Source organism: Barbus barbus (assembly GCF_936440315.1).
Source record: "Barbus barbus genome assembly, chromosome: 4".
NCBI lineage: Eukaryota > Metazoa > Chordata > Actinopteri > Cypriniformes > Cyprinidae > Barbus > Barbus barbus.
The window spans coordinates 727,940-751,130 of NC_136732.1; the positions used below are offsets into that span (position 1 = coordinate 727,940).

The window sequence follows — 23,191 nt, forward strand, 5'->3', positions numbered from 1 at the left end:
GGCGCGGTGATGTGACGTCATCAGTGTGCGCCGCGCTCCTGCGTCTGTTGTGATTCGACTGAAGAAAGGTTTGTGTTTAAAGCGTCTTGGAAGATTAATTGTTTATTGATAGCATATTAATGCCTTATCTAAAGTTTATTAGCCTAATTTTTGTGAGTAACACAAATGCAGCGTCTCGTTTCTGGTGAATCTGTTCATCACAGACATGACAGAATCTTAGTTTTTATTGTTTTATTCAAAGAATATCATGTTATCAAGAAACAAGGAAAGGACAAGAAAAAAGATAGACAGACAAATTACAACAAACAAAACAGTTGCCAGGGGGAGGAAAGTATTCAACTTCAGAACAAAAAAAACAAGATATGCATATAAATACACATATATATATATATTATATAATATATTGTTAAGTTCACAAACTTTCAAAGTTCTTACAGCTTTCTTATTCACCGAGTCTCTGATAATGTCAATAGAAATACATATTTCAGTCAACAAAACCATCAAATTGGTAAATTTACATTTATGAATGTGAAATTTGTTCAACAGAATACTAATAATTGAGGGTTTTAAACTCTAAACGCCAAAATAATGCTTCCTCATATTCACTACAAAAAGTAGAGTTTACATGAATATTTTTGTAAAGAATGATTTGCTGGATCAAGTCTATGAATGAGCTCTTTAATGATAGTTCAGTGGTAACAAACACGCTTTTCTCCAGCAAATCAATTCTCCGTTCAATAAAGAGACAGAATATAGCAATTCCTCTTTGGATTGATCTCCTTTACGGAGAGATCTCTTTGAAGCCAGAAGTTGATTTTTTTTTCAGTTTTATTAATTATGGGGTTAATATTCAGAGAACATCTTCAGCTGGTCTTTAACTACAATGCTACCTAAGTACCGAGTCAAATGATTGGCTGACGTCACATGCTAGTCAAAACACTTTAATTCAACACAAACACGTTTAGTGAAAACCAAGAGAATATGTTTTCATTAAAGTGCAGTCAATAAATCATTGGCTCCCACTTTATATTAGGTGGCCTTAATTACTATGTACTTGCATTTTAATTAATCATTTGGTACAATGCACTTGTTGTTCTTACATTGTACTTATATTTTTAAAAATACCTATTACATCTTTAATTACATTTATAATGACTCTGTTGACCCATCGCTTACACCTTAACCCACACTTAAACCTACCCATCCCACCAAACCTGTCCCTAACCGACCCGTATCCCACCTCAGTAGAGAATGAGAATGTGACGTACCTGGGAACCTGCTTTGTTTATCCGCCATACTTGCAGGATAGCTAGCGCTGCCTTTCCGCTGTTGAGTTTAGGCCAGTATTTCAGGTTTTGGTCGTGATTGTGAAAAATGTCCCCATTGTATGTCATTCATGCTGCATGGAGAATTCCAATAGTAATAGCATCTGAGGATCATCGTTCTGAGAGACAACTGGATAGAAAGGTATGTTTTCACCTTTCTTCTGTGTAAAAACACCAAAGGAAGCAGGTCGCGGAGAAGACGCCGAATAGTAAATCTGTTAGTCACTGATTAAATCCACTGCCTCTCACTCAATAAAAGAATCACATTTCTGTGTGTTTTTGAAAGATTTGATTTTGTTGGTTTAATTATTAACGTTACCTTCTTTGCGAGTATGACTCTCACTAGACATGCGAATTAGCAGAACTTGAACAGGGGACTTTCTAAAATGCTTAAAGTGGCTTAATGTACCAAAACAGTGATAAAGACTAAACTGTAAAGCACTATGTGCAGATATGCATAACTCAAAATATGAACGCAACGCGTTTATTTACATTATGTTCCCCTCATAAGAACACGCTTAATGCACAGAGACAGTGATAATAAAAGACCACATTCGGTGCACACCTTTCTAATAAATCTTAATATGTGCAGAAAAACAGCCCAAATATGAACACTAAATATCACTGTCTTAATCCATAAGCGCTTTCAACATTACGGTTTTCTAAAGCAAGGAAAACGCTTAACATTTAAACATGTGGCGCTAATATTCTGGCTCAGCTGCATGTCTTTTAGCATCAGTCTTAGTACATTAAACCAGCATTTTAAAATGCTATAAAACCTTGAGATTAGATTTTGCTTGTCATTTGTTGACACAAATATAAAAATACAGTGAGTTTGTGACCAACAATCTCTGATTCTCCTCCATGGCCATGGAAAAATTAATATTTATAATGACAACAATTATACTTTGTTGGAAACTTTTAAATGACAAAGAAATGTATCGACTTCTGTCAGCTTGTTGAACACACTTTTATTAGGATAATTTAGCAGCGAGTGTCCTGCAGGTGACACTGTTTTCACGGTAATAATCAGATCAACATTGTTAATGAAATTCTACAAAACCTAAGAGAAAAAAAAATCTCTGAAAACGATACAACGAAGATTGAATAATTGTTTAACTTAAAGGCAAAAACATGAGCAGTTATCCGTATAAAGAATGAGAAGTAACCATGGAAACGGACAGCGTATCCTGCTAATATGGCTGCGGCTTCCTGAAATACAACAAGAATGTGACGTAACTCCTCATTCTCTATAGCAGCAAAAGTGTTTTGCAATACAATATGAACACAATAAGTACATTGTACTTATTTGTTGATGTAAGTACATAGTAGTTAAGGCCACCTATTATAAAATGTGACCAATCATTGGTTACAAAATAGGTCATATACTAAATCTTAACTTTTAATTATGAATTGCGTTATTGTATTATAGCTATATACACCGCGGGTCACCTTGCATGGAAGTCGCCACCATGTTTGTACAGTAGCCCTTAAAGGACAAACAGAGCACTTGTTGTTCATGTGAATCAAACACTGACACAATGAAGAACAAGTAACAATAATATTCCCAATAACATATACATTTATTGAATAATTAAGTAAATATAATTCTTTAATTTATCTTTGTAAAGAACCCTCATTGCTGGCAATCTCTGCTGTCTCAGATTACGACATCTTAGTCCCGTATCAGACACCGTAGCGAGATGCCGCTAAAATTTACACACTGCACCTTTAATGTTGTAGTGCTAGTTTTGAGTGTTTTGTCTAATCAGGTAATTTAAGGCCATTAACTCTCACTTTGACTGACTCCCTTACTAGTGTGCTGACTACTGAACTAGGGAGCTGAGGGAGAGATTTAGTTTGCTCTCTGTTCATTGTTCTCTTCAGGAAAACTCCTGCTGAAGCGACTGAGATCCACGTGACACACTGTTATAAAGATGGAGATTATTAAAGAAGAGACTGAAGACATCAGGATTGAGGAAGTATTCAGAGTCAAATATGAAGATACTGAGGAACAAACAAAGCTGACATTTATTAAAGAAGAGAGTACAGACGTGAAGATTGAGAAAACATTCAGAGCCAAACATGAAGAGACTGAGGAACAGACAGGTTGGTTTCATTCTCAAAGCTGAACTTATTCATTTGATCCTGATTCAAATGTCCAGCTCTGCAGGAATGAATGATATTTAAGAAGAATGTGATATGAGTGTCCTAATTAAAGTGGTTTTATTTGACACGGAGCGGGTCAACCCGTGTGGACAGACATGTTGAGATCACATGACCAGATTAATACTGATGCTGGCTGCCTTCATGTGAACCTGAGAAGATTCGTTATTACGACATGTCACATTAAATTAAGAAAAATAATAAATAATGCAGAAGTGATCTGAACAAAAACAATCTTATGTGTAGCATTAAACCCAACAGTATATAACAAAAACGTTTATTTTGCGTTAGGCAAACATTGAAACGTTAGTGATCAACTTTACATTCTGTAGAGTTACTACTGCTGCACTGCAAAAAATGCTTTTCTTAAGAGTTTTTGTTGTTTCCAGCCAAAATATCTAAATTCTTAAATCAAGAAGGATTTTCTAGACAAGTAAAAAGTATTGTCTTGTTTTCAGAGTTTTTGCTTAGAACGAGCATAATAATCTGCCAATGGGGTAAGAAAAATAATCTTATTTCAAACAGAAAACAAGATTATTTTTCTTACCCCATTGGCAGATTATTTTGCTTGTTTCAAGCAAAAACTCACTTAATTTTGACTATTTTTTCTGAAGTCAGAAAAGCATTTTTTGCATTGCGTCCACATTTGTTCTTCATTTAAAGGGCTTGGATGAGCAAATCACAATTAGGCAGAAGCTGCGATTGTCATGCGTATCGTCCAGGGAATCGCAGTTCTGTGATCAGTAGTAAATCTCCATCCGAAGGCCAGAGAAACTCCATATACACTGCAGAAGAAACCCAGGAAATGCCTATGGCTTGCTGAAAACAGAGCTGATTTTGACAGAGTAAAGAAGGTGTTTTTTACACTACCATTGAGAAATTTTAACCGAAGTATGTTATAGACTTTTCATTAAGACCCTAAAGAATCATATCAACTTGATGAAAATGGGCATCCGATGACCACTATAAATCTCCATCCGAAGGCCAGAGAAACGTACTCGGTTACTAACATAACCTTGGTTCCCTTAGATACGGGAACGAGTACTGCGTCGCTAGACGCTATGGGGAAAAACTCCTTTTTCTCCGAGGACTGAAGACTTTTTCAATCACGCAGTGTGACTGCATGGCCATTGGTTTGTGCAGTAATAAAAAACGAACCAATGGCTCGTCAGTGGTACTGCACGAGCCTATGGCGGCAAAGCCCGCCAGAAGGGGCGGGGTCATCTGGCTATATAAGCGGGCGCTTCGCCATAGGAAAACAGGCCAATTCGACTGAAGCGACGACCTGAGTCGTGCAGCTGCATGGCATGGCATAGTACGCAGTACTCGTACCTGTATCTAAGGGAACCGAGGTTACGTTAGTAACCGAGTACGTTCCCTGTCGATACTATACTCGTACTGCGTCGCTAGACGTTATGGGGAACAAATACAATCCCGCCATGCCATGAAGAGAAATGACAACCATAAAACTGGCCTTGAGCAGTAAGGCTCAGAGGGACCAATTATGAGCAGGAAGCATCCTGCAGGAGACATGAGGACCGAACTCTTCAGAGGTCAGTCCAGCCTAGAAATCGTTTCAACGGTCATAAGTACAGCCTCAGCACCAGGAATGGGGCCAAGAGCGTTCTTGGAGAATCAGGCAATGCCTGAGGGGACCGCTTTAAGACAGGTGTGTGCCATCTAAGCAGAGAGAGAACCCTAGCCTGTAAGGTCGGGACATCCAAGCTATAGAACCTGGCAAATGTGGACATCGAGGCCCAGCCGGCCGCCGCACAAATGTCTGCCATAGACACACCACTAGACCACGCCCAAGAAGAGGCCACGCCTCTCGTGGAATGAGCTCTCACTCCAATGGGGCTCTGGAGGCCCAGGGAGGAGTATGCTAGTGCGATAGCGTCAACAAACCATCGAGATATTCTGTGCTTTGTGACCGGAGACCCCTTGGTGCGGCCTCCAAAGCAGACAAAGAGTTGTTCCGTCTGCCTAAATGGCGTGGAACGCTCGATGTACATTCTCAATGCCCTGACTGGGCAGAGAAGGTTGAGCTCTTGGTCCTCCTCAGAAGAGGGGAGCGCAGAGAGCGTAATAACCTGGGCTCTAAACGGAGTGTAGAGCGCCTTAGGGACATAGCCGTGTTTTGGTTTTAGGACGACCTTAGAGTCGTTAGGCCCAAACTCAAGACAGGCAGGGTTTACAGAGAGAGCCTGCAAGTCACCTACTCGCTTTACCGATGCTAGCGCTAGTAGCAGAGCGGTTTTGAGCGACAGTGTTTTTAAGCTTGCAGATTGTAGTGGCTCAAAAGGAGGGCCCTTAAGGGCTCTCAGGACCGTGGGCAGGTCCCATGCAGGGACTGTGAGGGGTCGGGGCGGATTGAGCCTCCGAGATCCCCTCAGAAAACAGACAACCAGGTTGTTCCGGCCCACCGACTGTCCGGCTATAGGAGCGTGAGAAGCTGCTATAGCTGCCACGTAGACTTTGAGCGTGGAAGGGGCGCGGCCCTTATCCAGCAGCTCCTGTAGATATGACAATATCACTGATATGTCACATGTTGTCGGGTCTTTACCGCGGGCGTGACACCAGGCGGAGAAAACCGACCATTTAGAGGCGTAGAGGCGTCTCGTGGACGGGGCTCTAGCCTGTTCAATGGTGTTCAGGACATTCTCGGGGAGATCTACTGAGTCCCATCGAGTGCCCATAGATGCAGGTCCCACAGCTTGGGCTGGGGGTGCCAGATCGTTCTGTTCGCCTGGGAGAGGAGGTCTCGCCTCAGGGGAATAGGCCAAGGTAGCCGCTATTAGCAGCTGCGATAACTCCGGGATCCAAAGCTGGTTCTTCCAGAGTGGGGCCACTAGAAGCACTTTGTGCTTGCATTCCCTGATCCGCCTGATTACCTGAGGAATCAGAGCGATCGGGGGAAAAGCGTAAAGAAGGAGGTTGGGCCATTCGTGGGCCAACGCGTCCTTGCTCTTCGAAAAATAAATGTGGCAGTGAGAGTTGTCTTTGGAGGCGAAGAGGTCGACCTCTGCCCTCCTAAAGATTCGCCAGATTTCTTGAACCGTCTGTGGGTGGAGCATCCACTCCTCTGAGGGGACATTGTTCCGAGAGAGCATGTCTGCTCCTTGGTTCAGAATGCCGGGCACATGAGCTGCTCTCAGTGAACGCAGGTTGAGATGTGCCCATAGTAAGAGGCGCTCTGCCATCTCGAAAAGGCGTTTCGAGGTGAGCCCACCCTGGCGATTTATGTACGACACCACTGTCATGCTGTCCGAGCGGACTAGTACGTGGTGACCCTTCAGGACTGGCAGGAAGAACTGAAGAGCTCGACATACTGCTTCCATTTCGAGGCAGTCGATTTGCATTTGTCCTTCTGCGTTCGTCCAGGAGCCGTAGGTTGGTGTGCCGTTGCACAGAGCTCCCCAACCTGTGTTGGAAGCATCTGTTGTAACAACCTTCCTTCTGTAAACCAAACCCATTGTCACGCCTTGTTCGAACCATCGTAGGTTCCTTCAGGGGACCAGGGCTGACACGCAGGCCCGGTTCACCCTGACACGAATGCGTCCGTGACGCCACGCATGAGGCGGAATTAGAGGTTTCAGCCAGTACTGAAGGTGTCTCATCTTGAGAAGGCCCAACCGAAGAACTGGCGATGCGGAGGCCATGAGGCCCAGCATTCTTTGAAACGATTTGAGTGGGTAGGAGGCTCCAATCTTGAAGGAAGCCGCGAGCTGCCGTATGGCCAGAACGCGATCTGGCGCGACTTTCGCCGTCATGCAGGCGGAGTCGAAAACTGTCCCCAGGAACGACGTTCTTTGGCTGGGGGACAGGGAGCTCTTGGCTAAATTGATCCTGAATCCCAAGTTCTCCAAGTGCCTGAGGAGGAGGGACCTGTGTGCTACCAGCTCTGCCTCTGACTGTGCCAGAATGAGCCAGTCGTCGAGGTAATTCAGGACACGGATTCCCATCTGTCTCAGAGGGGAGAGAGCCATGTCTATGCAAAAGTGCGGGGAGCTAGAGCCAGCCCGAAGGGCAGGACCGTGTATTGATAAGCCACACCCTCAAAGGCGAATCTCAAGAATCGTCTGTGATGGGGGGCTATCTGGATGTGAAAATAAGCGTCTTTCAGATCCAGCGAAAAGAACCAGTCCTCTGGGCGAATTTGCGAGAGGATCTGCTTCACTGTAGTCATTCTGAATGGCCGTCTCATGAGGGCGCGGTTCAGACGTCTGAGATCGAGGATGGGCCGGAGGCCGCCATCCTTCTTGGGGACGAGGAAATAACGGCTGTAGAAGCCTGACTCGCTCTGAGCTGGGGGAACTATTTCTATAGCTCCTTTTGCCAGCATTTTCTGCACCTCGGCTCGCAGAACGTGAGCGTTGCTGCTCCGCACTAAGGTGGGGATCCTGCCGCTGTACCGCGGGGGTCTTCGAGCGAATTGAAGTGTATAACCTCTTTCTATAATCCCCAGAACCCACTGTGACACTCCAGGGATGGCCCGCCAGGCCTTGGCCCGTGTGGAAAGGGGTTGGATTAGCTCGGGTGGTGAGTCGCCTCACGGGAACTCAACGCACCTGGTATTTGGAAGAGGAAATTTGCTCTCTTTTTGAAAATGTTTGTTTTTTATTTTTCTCGCTATAACAGCGGCTGTATGTGAAGGCACTTCTGGAAAGGGCCTGTGATTCACAACAGGTTTTGCAACAAACCGGTTTGCCTTGGCACCCAGAACTGAACGGGGTGCTTGAAGGCATAACAGAGGGCGTTTTGGGGTTGGTCCAGCGTCTGCGGGACCTTGACCCCTCCTCTTTCTTCCTATCGGATCAGGACGACGCCGGAGGCGCAGGGTCCAGGGTCAGCCTGGGCCGGGGTCCTTGACGCTTTGGATAGGGGTAGCGTTTGGCCGAGCGGGAGTGCTGCCGAGGCTCAGGCTTCTTTGTAGGCTGAGCAGGCGACGACGACGGAGGAGTATGCTCGTCCAGCGAGGGCGGAAGTCGTCCTGCACGGCTTTCCATCCGAGCAGCCTTTGCTTTCCATCCAATGGCGGAGGGCGGACAAAGGTGCGCAGCCACAGCTTCGTCAAGAGGGGGCAACCTCTCGTAGCCCTTCTCTTCGGCGCCATCCACTGAGGAGAGAGCAGAAGAAGAGTTAGAGCGGAGTCGGGCCGAATACGGAGCACGCCACGACTTCGTGAGTTCGTCATGGACCTCCGGAAAAAACGGAGAAGCTCGCTGACGAGGGGCCGTGCGACGCCCCGGCAGGAACCATTCGTCCAGACGACTACGAGTGGGCTCCTCCGGCGTAGACCACTCCAAACCCAGCTCATCAACGGCCTTAGCGATGATGCGGAAGAGCTCGGCATCCATCCCTGGCTTTGCTTCGCTGGGCTCAGCAGACGAGGAGGGGGCGGGGTCGATGGTAGAGCCCGAGATATCCTCTGCGTCTGATGCTATTAGAGACATGCTGTCATCTAATAGCTCCTCCTCAAAAGCACCGAACGAGATCACGTCACTCGCGCCAACCGAGGGACGCTCATCCGTGTGCTCAAAGAGGACGGGAGAATCCACTCTGCATAGCGGGGGCGAGGCACGCGGGGTCTGAGCCGGCGTGAGCTCGCTCGCCGCTGAGCGCTTAAGCCCTTTACCCCGCCGTTTTTTCCCACCAGGTCCCTGGGAGGAAGAAAACGGGAGAGCGCGAGGGGCGGAGTCGCTCTCTGAAAAGAAAGCGATCCGAGCGCGCAGAGTCACGAGACTCCATCTCGCTCAGAGCGGCCTCTGCGTGGGATTTACCCAAGCAGGAAACACCCTCTGAGTGGCCGTCGGCATCGTGCAGCGAAAGCTTGCACGAGACGCACTGACGGCGCGGCATTTAAAACAACGCCGCAATTTGCTCTTTTAGAAGAAATTTGCTCTTTTTGAAGGCTCGCCGGATGGTAGCAGGGGACGAGCTGACGTCCGCTCTGATCGCTGAAGCAGCTCGGCGAAGCGGGCTGGATCAGCGGGGAGCGGGGAAAAAAGGCAGCCTTCCAATCCGCAGCGATGCGTTTCAACGGCGAGCGTCTGGAGTCAAGGAGAATTGATCTGTTTTCCTATGGCGAAGCGCCCGCTTAAATGGCCAGATGACCCCGCCCCTTCTGGCGGGCTCTGGCGGGCTTTGCCGCCATAGGCTCGTGCAGCACCACTGACGAGCCATTGGTTCGTTTTTTATTACTGCACGAACCAATGGCCGTGCAGTCACACTGCGTGATTGAAAAAGTCTTCAGTCCTCGGAGAAAAAGGAGTTTTTCCCCATAGCGTCTAGCGACGCAGTACGAGTGTAGTATCGACAGGGAACTCCAAATATACCCCGCAGAAGAAACCCAGGAAATGCCTATAGCTACAGCTGAATAAAACAGAAGATTTATAGTGGTCATCGGATGCCCATTTTCCTCAAGTTGATATGATTCTTTAGGGTCTTAATGAAAAGTCTATAACATATTTTGGTTAAAATTTCTCAATGGTAGTGTAAAAAAAACACCTTCTTTACTCTGTCAAAAACAGCTGTTTTCAGCAAGCCAATGAGGTTCATTCTCATGTTACGCATCACGTTTGAGCTTCAGCAAGAACCAGTGAGGTTCGTTCTTGTGTTACGCGTCACGATTGAGCTTCACAAAAACCAATGAGGTTCATTCTCATGTTACGCGTCACGACTGAGCTTCAGCAAGAACCAGTGAGGTTCATTCTCGTGTTACGCGTCACGATTGAGCTGATTCAATCGTGAGGTTGGTTCTCGTTACATGTCACTTTGGCCTTCATAAGAACCAATGAGGTTCATTCTCGTGTTATACGTCACGATTGAGCTTCACAAGAACCAGTGAGGTTCATTCTCGTGTTATGCGTCACGTTTGAGCTTCACAAGAACCAATGAGGCTCATTCTCGTGTTATGCGTCACGATTGAGCTGATTCAATTGTGAGGTTGGTTCTCGTGTTACATGTCACTTTGAGCTTCACAAGAACCAATGAGGTTCATTCTCGTGTTATACGTCACGATTGAGCTTCACAAGAACCAGTGAGGTTCATTCTAGTGTTATGCGTCACGTTTGAGCTTCACAAGAACGAATGAGGTTCATTCTCGTGTTACGCGTCACGTTTGAGCTTCAGCAAGAACCAGTGAGGTTCATTCTCGTGTTACACGTCACATTTGAGCTTCACAAGAACCAATGAGGCTCATTCTCGTGTTACGCGTCACGATTGAGCTGATTCAATCGTGAGGTTGGTTCTCGTGTTATGCGTCACGATTGAGCTTCACAAGAACCAGTGAGGTTCATTCTCGTGTTATACGTCACGATTGAGCTTCACAAGAACCAGTGAGGTTCATTCTAGTGTTATGCGTCACGTTTGAGCTTCACAAGAACGAATGAGGTTCATTCTCGTGTTACGCGTCACGTTTGAGCTTCAGCAAGAACCAGTGAGGTTCATTCTCGTGTTACACGTCACGTTTGAGCTTCACAAGAACCAATGAGGCTCATTCTCGTGTTACGCGTCACGATTGAGCTGATTCAATCGTGAGGTTGGTTCTCGTGTTATGCGTCACGATTGAGCTTCACAAGAGCCAGTGAGGTTCATTCTCGTGTTACACGTCACGTTTGAGCTTCACAAGAACCAATGAGGTTCATGGCCACGTTGTACTAATATGATGCTTAGTTTTACTTTAAAGAGAGAACAAATCAATGTAACATGAGCCGTGGCCACAAATTGAAGTCATACGAATGAATTATTAATATTTTTTATATATACATTCCACATCACATTTAACATGCACCTGTAATTCTATACCTCCTGAGTCAAACTGCTTTTTTAATAAAGCCCATCTTAAAAGTTTTTGGGACATGACCTAAAGAAAGTTAGTAATGTATTGAAGAGCAGCGTTTCTCAACTCTGGCCCTCAAGGTCCCCTTTTCTGAAACTCACCTGCCTTTAGCTTTCAAATAATACAGAAGTCCTTGATTAGTTTGTACAGGTGTGTTTGATTAGGGTTGGAGCTAAACTCTGAAGGAAAGGGGGTTTCAAGGGCCAGAGTTGAGAACTTCCAGCAGGTGTTTTGGGGCAAGTAGGACAGTGGCCTCCAGAGCAGTTTTGGACATTTCTGGTACAGGGTCTAGCATACATGTTGTTGGTTTTAATGTATTACATACCTTAAAGTTTTGATGTCTGTTGTATTGTTCCATTAGACTGGGGATAACTTTTATTTGTTTCTGGGTTTTTTTTTTCACCCTAATAGTAATAAAAGTGGAGAAAGAAGTACTCAGTGAAATTGAAGAGAAAGATCAATATGAGAATCTTCATGATATCACAACTGGAAAAAAATATTTTAGACATTCGCATACTGAAAAGACTTCCACACAAAAAAAAGCTCAAGGAAGTTATTTCACTTTCAATCATCAAGGAAACCTTCAAGTCCACACTGTAGAGAAGCCTTTCATCTGCCAACAGTGTGGACAAACTTTTTCTAAACATGGAAACCTTAAAGTTCACATGAGGATCCACACTGGAGAGAACCCTTTCACCTGCCAACAGTGTGGAAAAAGTTTTGCTCAACATGGAAACCTTACAGTTCACATGAGGATCCACACTGGAGACAAGCCTTACAGCTGCCAACAGTGTGGAAAAAGTTTTGCTCAACATGGTAACCTTAAAGTCCACATGATAATACACAATGGAGAGGGTCCCTTCACCTGCCAGCAATGTGGAAAAAGTTTCACTCTTAAAGGAAGCTTTAAAGTCCACATGAGAATTCACACTGGGGAGAAGCCTTACACTTGCCAACAGTGTGGAAAGAGTTTCACTCGAAAAGGACACCTTAACTTGCACATGACTGTTCACACTGGAGAAAAGCCTTACACTTGCCCTGAGTGTGGAAAGAGTTTTGCTCAGCATGGAAGCCTTAAAGGCCACATGATAACTCACACTGGGGAGAGCCCTTTCACCTGTCAACAGTGTGGAAAATGTTTCACTCGTAAAGAAAGTATTGACAGGCACATGAAAATTCACACTGGAGAGAAGCCTTACACATGCCAACAGTGTGGAAAGAGTTTTGCTCAACATGGAAACCTTAAAGGCCACATGATAACTCACACTGGGGAGAGCCCTTTCACCTGTCAACAGTGTGGAAAATGTTTCACTCGTAAAGAAAGTATTGACAGGCACATGAGAATTCACACTGGAGAGAAGCCTTACACATGCCAACAGTGTGGAAAGAGTTTTGCTCAACTTGGAAACCTTAAAGCCCACATGAGAGTTCACACTTAAAAGAGTCCCTTCACCTGCTAACAGTGTGGACAGATTTTCAATCATAAAGGAATCCTTAACAAGGACATGAGAATTAACACTGGAGAAAATTGTTACACCTGCCAACAAAGTGTAGAAGTTCCACTCCAAAAGGAAACTTTAACAGGCACAAGTATTCACACTGAATAGAATCATTGCACCTGCCCTCAGTGTTTAGAGAGTTTTAATAATAATAATAATAATTTTTATTTTATAGCGCCTTTCCAACACCCAAGGTCACTTTACAAGTCATGCTTAAGGAACAGAAACAAATAAACATCAATACCAGAAGAACATACAAGAGCTAAGATTAATGTACAGAGATCACTGACAAGATAAGATTAGAGATACATAGAGAGTGTAGATAAACGTCCATAACAGGGTACAATTCACAGACTATAAACTGAAGAGAAATACTAAAAAATGTGTTTTTAAGAGGTTTTTAAAAGAGCGAAGAGAGGATGCTTGACGGATGTTTTGAGGAAGAGCATTCCACAATCTGGGAGCAACAACACTGAAAGCCCTAGCTCCCATAGTCACCAGACGAAACTTAGGGGTGACAAGCAATCCCTCACTAGAAGATCTTAAGGAGCGGACAGGTACATAAGGCAGAAGTAATCAGATAGCTATGTAGGGCCAAGGTTATGGAGAGCTTTATAAGTCAAAATTAGTATCTTGTAGTTTATACAGATAGAAACCGGGAGCCAATGAAAGTGGTAGAGGATAGGGGTAATGTGATCATTCTTTCTTGTGTGGGTAATCAAGCGAGCAGCAGAGTTTTGAACATATTGTAGTCGTTTGATATTATTAGCTGACAGGCCATAAAGAAGTGAATTACAGTAATCTAATTGAGACGTAACAAAGGCATGTGTAACAGTTTCAACATCCTGCTGACTGAGAGAGGATCGAATACGAGCGATATCACGTAAGTGGAAAAAAGCAGTCTTTACCACTTTACCAATGTGATCGTTGAATGAAAGAGTGTAATCAATGAGAACACCAAGATTGCAAACTTTGGTGAAGGGCATAATCAGATCGTCATCCAGTTCCATCAGTTGACCAGAAAGCTTAGATACAACAGCTTTAGAGCTAATCAGAATTACCTCAGTTTTATCAGTTCAATTTCCTTGATGCAATTTGTTAATGTAGGCGGAGGAAACACTAAAGTGGAAGGTGTGCTAAAATAATGTAATGGACGAAAGCCAGACTGGAAGGGCTCGTAGAGGTTGTGTGCAGTTAAGAAGGCCTGTAACTGGGAGGCTACAACTTTTTCTAGTATCTTGGAGAGAAAAGATAAATTCGAAATAGGCCTGTAGCTACTTAGGGAAGATGGATCGAGACCATGCTTTTTAAGAACTGGAGTAACAGCAGCAATTTTAAGCTTAGATGGTACCGTTCTGGATGACATTGACGTATTAATGAAGTGAGTGATGGGTAGTGACAGAGCAGGCAAGCAATTTTTCAGTAAAGAGGTAGGCGCAGGATCAAGAAGACTAGTGGAGGAATTGGACAGCCTGATCATCTCATCAACCACTGTGGGGGCAATAGAGTAAAAACTAGTGAAACTATGAGCATGGCATAAAGAGAGAAATTAAGTAGTGGGAAGAGAGGTAGGGTGTTGACGGGTATAAGATGTTTTACTCTGAAAGAAGTTCAGGAATGCCTCACACATTAGAACAGAGCCCTCTAGAGACTGTACAGGAGGCTGAATTAACTTTTTAATTGAAGTAAATAATGTTCTAGGCCTTATTAATAAAAGTAGAGAAGTAAGATGAACGAGCTGCATTAAGACCTGTACTGCTTAATGTGTTCAGTATATGCCAAGGAGTGAACAATAAGGCCAGTTTTCTTATAAAGCCTTTCTAGCTGGCGGCCCTAGGTTTTCATTGCCCTAAGCTCAGTGTTGAAGCAAGGGGAACTGATAGAAATTGCATGTTCGTTTTAGGAGGACGATACACCAGTAATTATGAGCAGTGATGAGTGACTAGTGATTTTAAATCCCAAATATTCAAACGATGTCACCTCATGGAAAGGAGATAGCTCGATATGAAGACTCTGCGATAGACCACCGCCAGGCCCCCACCCCTGCCTCCAATTCGGGGCTTAGTCAGAGTACTGAAACCAGGAGGAGAAAGCAGATTAAGTTCAACAAAGTCATTAGATGCTTGCCAGATTTCTGTGAGCATCAGCATATCATAGTTATTGTCAGAGATGAAGTCCCGTAGAAATGTTCCTTTCCCGGTTAAAGACAGAGTGTTGAGTAAGGCAAAATTACCACATTGCTGTACATTCTTGTTAAGCACAGTGTCATCTCTGGTCTTCTCTAGTGGCATTAGTGACAATAGACAAGCTCCACAATGTATATACCTAGAGGACGACTTCCATGTGCTTAATCTATGAGACCAGATAGAGGAGATTGAAGCAGGTGAAGAGCAGTTAATGTTCAGGAGTCGTTTTGGTGAACGATGAATATAGCGGGGCCGATGAGTAAGTTTCCATGTTACTCAACATGGAAACTTTAGAGTCCACATGAGAATTCACACTGAATAGAACACTTACTCCTGCCGTCAGTGTGGAAAGTGTTTCACTTAAAAATAAATCTTTAAAAGGCACATTAGTATTCCCACTGGAGAGAAGCCTTACACCTGCCAACAGCGTGGAAAAAGTTTCACTCAACATCAAACCTTGAAAGACCACATGAAAACTAAGAAGGCTTCTCTCCAGTGTGAATTATTAATTTGTTCTTTACTTAAGGGTTAAAAAGTTCAAAATACCCGAGCAGCAGGCTGAGCACATCCCAAGTGGTGTTTAGATGACTATGTATTCCCTTTCAATAACAAAATAAACAGTATTTGTGGAAGCATCTTATCATAGTGATATTGATTTTATTCAGCACTGCAGTCAAGTCTTGCTCCATTTATTTATACAACTATAAAGCAAGTAGCTGTAGCATCTGCTTAGGATCATTGATGATCGTTTCGCTTTTATGTCTTAAGCACTATTTGGCGGGAGTAGTTTTCTAAACTACGTTTGAGTTTCGATTCTTATCACCTGACATCTGTGTGATTTTCATGTACCAATTGAGATGGGACTAACATCTCTGTGTTTATTACAGAGGTTGGAGGGGCTGTTTTGTACATCTGGGCATCACAGAGATCACGCGCTCTGAATGTGTGCATTGCGTTTTAAAATTAAATTTTTTTTGCCGGCAATCACAGACATTCACATTCGGGCGGGATTAGTTTTCTCAGAGGATCAGAGTTTGCCGAAAAACAGTTGGTAATTTGCTCTTGAATTATTACAGAGGTTGTGTGAGAAAAACAGACAATTCGGACGGGATTAAAATCGCAAAGTATGTCTGTGAAACACAAATTTCTCTAACGACCCCCTGTTAACCAATCCTGCCCAAATAGGGTTTTAGAGTCCATTTTAGCCTTCTGGCATTTGCATATAAATTACAGACCTGGCCCCACATTCTACATTTAGATGGGTGCTAAATTGTCAATGGTTTCCTGCCACTATCAGAATCAGCTTTATTCGCCAAGTGTGCGCAAACACATGAGGAATTTGTTGTGGTTTTTAAGAAGCTCTTGGTACATACATGCATACATATCTGACATGAGAACAGAAACATTTAAATAAGACTTAATAAATAGAAGATTTACGTACAGATTTGTGCATTATATACTCTAAGTATACAACGGTATAGAAAATATGCATGTGTATTTACATAGTACTTAAGAGAGAGGCAAAAATTAGAGATGGAGAATGAATTACAGAACACAGGTAGGATCACAGGTGATGCTTTCTGCTGTCCTAACAATCCGCTGCAGTCTTCTTATATCTTATTTGCTGGCTGACCCAAACCAGACAGTTATAGATGAGCACAGAACCTACTCAATAACAGCAGAGTAAAACTGCGTCATCTGTGCCTGTGGCAGGTTGAACTCTTTCAGCTGACGAAGGAAGTACCTCTGCTGAGCCTTTTTCACGATGGAGTCAACGTGATTGTCCCACTTCAGGTCCTGGGAGATGGTGGTTCCCAGGAATCTGAATGACTCCACTGCAGCTGCAGTGCTGTTCATAATGGCGAGTGGGGGGAGAGCAGGGGTGTTTCTTCTGAAGTCTACGATCATCTCCACTGTTTTGAGCGTGTTGAGCTCCAGGTTGTTAAGACTGCACCAGACAGCCAGTTCCTTAACCTCCTGTCTGTAAACAGACTTGTCGCCGTCCTGGATGAGAGTCTGCAAACTTCCGGAGCTTGACAGAGGGGTCAGTAGAGGTGCAGTGTAGAGAGAGAATAGCAGTGGGGAGAGAACGCAGCCCTGAGGAGCTCCAGTGCTGATGGTGCGGGTGTTGGATGCGAGTTCTCCCAGCCTCACTAGCTGCTGACTGTCTGTCAGAAAGCTGGTGATCCACTGACAGATGGAGGTGGGTACAGAGAGCTGGGTTAGTTTATTCTGAAGGGTAACCGGGATGATGGTGTTGAAAGCAGAGCTTTCCACAAACAGGATACTTGCATAAGTCCTAAGATGTAGTGCAATCCCATGTTGGCTGCATCGTCCACAGACCTGTTTGCTCAGTAAGCAAACTACAAGGGGTCCAGCAAGGGTCCAGTAATGTCCTTCAGGTGGGCCAACACAAGCCTCTCAAATTACTTCATCACCACAGACGTTAAAGCAACAGTTCTGTAGTCATTAAATCCTGTGACTATCGAGAAGATGCTAAACAGATCAACTCTCTGATCTCCCCATCAGATTTCAAACACATTCCTATGAGAAGAAAGTCACACTCTGTACCAGGCACCAAATGCCTGGTGGCCATTGAACTCCATGCTCACAATAAACATAACGCACACACATAAAGACATAATCATTATTTAGGCCATAATTAAGTACTTACAAATGTATGTAGTATATGCATGTGTTGTATATATGTTCCCCTATCATATTAGCCTAGTCACAACTCTTGATTTGTATTAATTAAACTCTAAATGCTTTTATCCAGGTGTATGAATGTATCTCTGCTTTAATATCTTCTAGAATTATTTTTTTCTTGGTATCAAAATGGTCTGCTTTTTATTTCTCAAACAATGGTGTACACTATATGATCATGAAACACATCATACTATTTTTACTAGACTTTGGGTAAAACTGCACCAATTATCCAGACTAGCAATAAAAAAAGCAAATGGGCTGTAAATGAAGACAAAGAAAATTTCTCCCACTCAAAATGTATGCCTTGTATTGGCCATTCCAGCAAAGATGTGTGTGACTGGGAAACCATTAAAAGACCCCCAAACTCTCCAAGTGGGTCTTCTGTGCTTCTGGCTTATAGTTATTCCTCTCCTTCAGAGACGCTCTTCTCTTTCAGAGAGTTTTCTCCATCAGACACAGCCTTCAGACCCTTTTGGAACTTTACTGACAAACTTTTTGTTTGAATTACCAACTCCTCCAGGAAGACCCAAAAGGACAACGCCAGCACACTACGTTGAACTCAGCCTTTCTGGACATTTCAGACTCTCAATCCACATCAAAACCAATGCAAGTAACCTTTCTAGAAACCGTTAAGATGTACTGTAAGTTTAACCACTCTTAAGTAAATGTTCTTTTATAACCCACTTATTATTTCATTTATTTTAGAGTCTGGAATTTTTAGCTTGTTAATTCTTCTTGAACTTTCGACAAGATGTGTGTCATGCTATTTGTATGCACCGCTAACGAATGTACAGCCTTCAACACTGCATTGAGAATTCAAATCAAATTCAAATTAAATAAAAACAAGAACATCCTCCATAGCATCATCAAGCTTCGCCTTTGTTGTTGTTTCGCAAATGCGACCTCTAGCGGTGAAAACTTACTTATTGTGCCTTTAAAGAACAGTATGATAAGGCCAAGAGACAGACACCACAAAATCCTCATGTACTTTAAAATGTAAGGGATGGCAGAAAATTTAAAGAAAATACTCTTCTTAAAGAGTATTCATCAGTTGTCTCTTTGATTTTATTTCAAGATGCATTCGAGGTAGTTAATCCCCTTGGCTCTGGAAGAAAAAACTAACTATTTGCTGTGCACATGACACTTCCAGAAATTTGTCCTCATAATAGATTGTCTTTTAATCCTATGTAGTTGGTCATGCTGTACAGAGAGAAAGATGTTAAGTTTTTTGGGCAGCAACAAGTTTTCACACCTCTTTTGAGTGATCTCAAGGACATGGAGAGACAGTGAGGGGAACAGTGATTGCCATCGTTGGAGATAACTTGGGTTCACATAGCATTGGTGGTTTCACTGAGAATTTCAGTAAGAGTACACATTTCTGTCGTTACTCTCTTATAAACAGAAACATGTTTGAAAGTAAAGGCACAGAGTTAGGTCCAAAAAGAACAAAACAGAGTTACCAAAACAGTGTGTCAGCGTCTGAAGGACAAGACGTTTGTGATGGTGTCAAGTTTGACTGTGTGTTCAACCGCCTAAAACAGTTTAATGTGTGTGATCCTGGACTTCCTCGATGCTTGGCACACAACCTTTTTGAGGGAGTGGTTTCAACCGATCTGGCTTCATACAGTAAACAGCTTGTCACTGTAGGGAAGCATTTTAGCTGTCCAGCTCAACAGGAACATTTCAAGCTTCAAGTACAGTGGAAGTGACTTGAACAATCAACCATGTGAAGTAAAACCTGATGGTTTAAAGTTGACAGGACATGCAGCTCAGATTCATAAAAAACCCTTATACTCTGTTGTAGGTGAAGCTGGATCACGAATGATTCGCGTGAACAGACAAATTTAAATAGATCAGGGCGCATTCCCTTCAAAAACAAACGTAATCCACTGAGTCTTCAGAGGCTCTGATGACGGGAGTAAATGACGACTGCTATGTTCATTATTACATACAACAACAATGCACCTCAATCGCTTTGGAGACATTCTTGTCTACTCCTGCTCCGGCAGTGAAACAATGTTGGACTGATGACCAGTGTTGGGAGTAACGCGTTACAAAAGTAAATGTATTACAGTAACGTATTACTTTTTGATGTAATGCAGTAGTGTAAGGCATTACTAATCAATTTTCAGTAATATTTTACTCGGTACATGTTCAGTAATGCTTGCGTTACAACACACTTTTAGCCCCCCTTTTTTTTTTTCTTTTTTTTTTTAAGTCGGGCTCCGACAGTGTTTAGTGTCCCGCAGCAGCAGCAAGCCGTCAGCACAGCTGAAGAGTTCTGCGTTCAAATTTACATTTTACATTTACATTTAGTCATTTGGCAGACGCTTTTATCCAAAGCGACTTACAATTGGGGAAAACACAAAGCGATTAATCTTGAAGAGGCAGTCAGACAGAGGAAGTGCTCGTAACACCAAGTCTCAGTCATTGTTCAAATAAGTACAAGCTAGTAGGTGGAGAGAAAGATAGAGGGAAAGGTTTTTTTTTTTTTATTTGAGTTTAGGATGAAGTCAAGTACTGCCGAAAGAGATGAGTTTTCAGTTGTTGCTTGAAGGTTGCCAGGGATCCGGCGTTCCGGATAGGGGTGGGAAGATTATTCCACCAGCCAGGAATGGTGAACGAGAATGTTCTGGAGAGTGATTTTGAGCCTCTCTGTGATGGTACCACAAGGCGTCGCTCACTAGCAGATCTCAAACTTCTGGAGGGGATGTAGGTTCGTAATAGTGAGTGGAAGTAGGAGGGTGCAGAGCCTGTGGTAGATCTGTACGCAAGCATCAGTGACTTGAACTGGATGCGAGCTGCCACTGGTAGCCAGTGCAAAGAGATGAAGAGAGGTGTAACATGCGCTCTTTTGGGCTCGTTGAAGATCAGTCGTGCCGCTGCATTCTGAATCATTTGTAGAGGTTTGATTGCGTTTGATGGCAGACCAGCCAGAAGAGCATTGCAGTAGTCCAGTCTAGAAACAACAAGGGCCTGGACAAGAAGTTGCGCAGCATGCTCTGTCAGAAAGGGCCTGATCTTTCTGATGTTGTGTAGTGCAAACCTGCAGGAACGAGCAGTCTTTGCAATGTGCTCTTTGAAGGTCAGCTGGTCATCAAAGATTACACCAAGATTTCTGACCGAAGTTGATGGGGTAATCATTGATGAGCCGAACTGAATCGTGAAGTCATGCCGTAGAGTCGGAGTGGCAGGGAAGACCAGAAGTTCCGTCTTTGCCAGGTTGAGCTGTAGGTGATGTTCTTTCATCCATGCCGAGATGTCCGCCAGGCAGCCTGAGATCCGTGCAGCTACCGTTGGGTCATCTGGTTGAAAAGAGAGATAGAGCTGCGTGTCATCGGCGTAGCAGTGATAGGAGAAGCCATGTGCATGTATGATGGGACCCAGCGATGTAGTGTATGTGGAGAAGAGGAGGGGTCCAAGAACCGATCCCTGAGGAACTCCAGTGACCAGTTGATGTGGTTTGGATACCTCCCCTCCCCAGGTCACCCTGAAGGATCTACCGGTGAGATAGGATTCAAACCAGCGAAGTGGAATTCCAGTGATGCCCAGTGATGAGAGGGTAGACAGGAGAATCTGATGATTGACAGTGTCAAAAGCATTCTTCAGTGACTGAGAGTCGCGCAGTCTCTGTTGAACGGCCACTCCTGAAACCTGACTGTTTAGCATCCAGTTTGTTGTACTGTGAAAGAAACCGCGAGAGCTGGTTGACGACAGCTCGTTCGAGTGTTTTCCCTATGAATGGAAGGAGAGAGACAGGTCTGTAGTTATCTAAAAGAGAAGCATTTAATGTAGGTTTTTTGATCAGTGGGGTTACCCGAGCCTGCTTGAATGCTGTGGGGAAGATGCCTGTGAGGAGAGATGTGTTGATAATGTGTGTGAGTGCCGGTAAGAGTGTGGGAGAGATTGTTTGGAGAAGATGTGAGGGGATCGGGTCGAGAGGACATGTTGTAGGATGGCTGGAGAGGAGAAGTTTGGATACTTCTGCCTCGGTGAGGGGACAGAAGGAGAAGATGGGAGCTAGAGCAGTGGATGTGGTTGATCGGAGGTCCTGTGGAGTTGAGAACTGGTTACTGATTGTTCTAGTTTTGTCTGTGAAAAAAGAGGCAAAGTCATCAGCGGTTATCAAAGTGGTGGGAGGTGGAGGAGGGGGACAGAGGAGAGAATTAAAGATTCTGAAGAGATTACGCATGTCTGGAGCGCTGGTGATCTTGTTGTGGAAATGTGAGGATTTGGCAGTGTGGACTTCAGTAGAGAAAGATGAAAGCAGAGACCGATACCTACTCAGGTCCGACGGATCGTTTGATTTGCGCCATTTTCTCTCTGCCGCTCTGAGTTTGGTCCGATTCTCTCGAAGAACATCGGATAGCCAGGGGTTAGAAGGAGCAGCCCGTGCTGGCCTAGAGGAGAGAGGACAGATGTCGTCTAGACAAGAGGTTAAGGTAGAGCATAAAGTGTTAGTGGCTGCATTTACATCCAGAGAAGGGAAATGGGTAGGCGAGGGAAGAGAGGAGGATACTACAGAGGAAAGAAGGGAGGGGGAAAGGGAGCGTAGGTTGCGTCTGAAAGTAACCGGTAAGGGAGATGGTGGCACCTGAGTAGCAAAACGTAAAGTAAATATAATGAAGAAATGGTCAGAGATATGGAGTGGTTGTACCAGAATGTTATCTGTAGAACAATTGCGTGTATAAATTAAGTCGAGTTGGTTACCAGATTTGTGCGTGCTAGTAGTGGTGAGGCGTTTGAGATCAAATGAAGCTAGGAGTGACTGGAAGTCTGTAGCATAAGGCCTGTCTAGGTGAATGTTGAAATCGCCGAAGACTAAGAGTGGAGTGCCATCCTCCATGAAAGACGACAGCAGTCCGTCCAGCTCGTCTAGGAAGGTTGGTGGTATTTGGCCCGGCGGACGATAGATTACCACAATCTGGAGTCTTATAGGAGCTGTCACAGTAACAGCATGCGATTCAAATGAGTTGAGATTGCCTAGGGGAGAGTGGGTAGAGTATTTCCAATTGTTAGAAATGAGCAAGCCAGTGCCCCCACCCCGGCCAACTTGCCTAGGGGTGTGAGAGAAAGAGAAATTGTGAGAGAGAGCAGCTGGGGTTGCCGAGTCTTCTGGACGAATCCAGGTCTCAGTCAAGCCCAGGATGCTGAGTGTGGAATGTAAGGAAAATGCAGAAATGAAGTCGGCTTTGTTGACAGCTGACTGGCAATTCCAAAGACCTACAGAGAAAGAAAGAGGTGCAGTGGAAGATGTAGAGATAGTGCGCAGGTTGGCAGGGTTACGTGACCTTCTGCATGTATTTTTAGAGCGAGGTAGAGAGAGAACCGGAATGGTTTGGAAACACATGATAGAGGATAGGAAAGCGTGAGGACAGATATAAAGGATACTTAAGTGTGCGCTCGGTGTCGTTGCTCGGTCAAAGTCGCGCAGGAAAAAGTCGTCTGTCTTTACACTCGTTGGTC

General features: G+C 44.1%; 1 protein-coding gene across 2 annotated transcripts in view; it reads left to right on the forward strand.

The window, feature by feature from the left end:
- The window catches only part of LOC306862703 (uncharacterized protein), a 36,801-nt gene continuing 13,610 nt past the window's right edge, over nt 1–23,191 (forward strand). Inside the window, exons 1-3 of one of the 2 annotated variants that reach the window (XM_079405623.1) lie at nt 1–68; nt 3,213–3,434; nt 11,743–14,368. In XM_079405623.1, coding sequence (XP_079261749.1) covers nt 3,263–3,434; nt 11,743–12,770 — 1,200 coding nt within the window. In that variant the 5' untranslated portion in view covers nt 1–68; nt 3,213–3,262 and the 3' untranslated portion in view covers nt 12,771–14,368. Of the gene's footprint in view, nt 69–3,212; nt 3,435–11,742; nt 14,369–23,191 lie in introns of those variants that run through there. The other variant, XM_079405624.1, reaches the window with a different exon arrangement.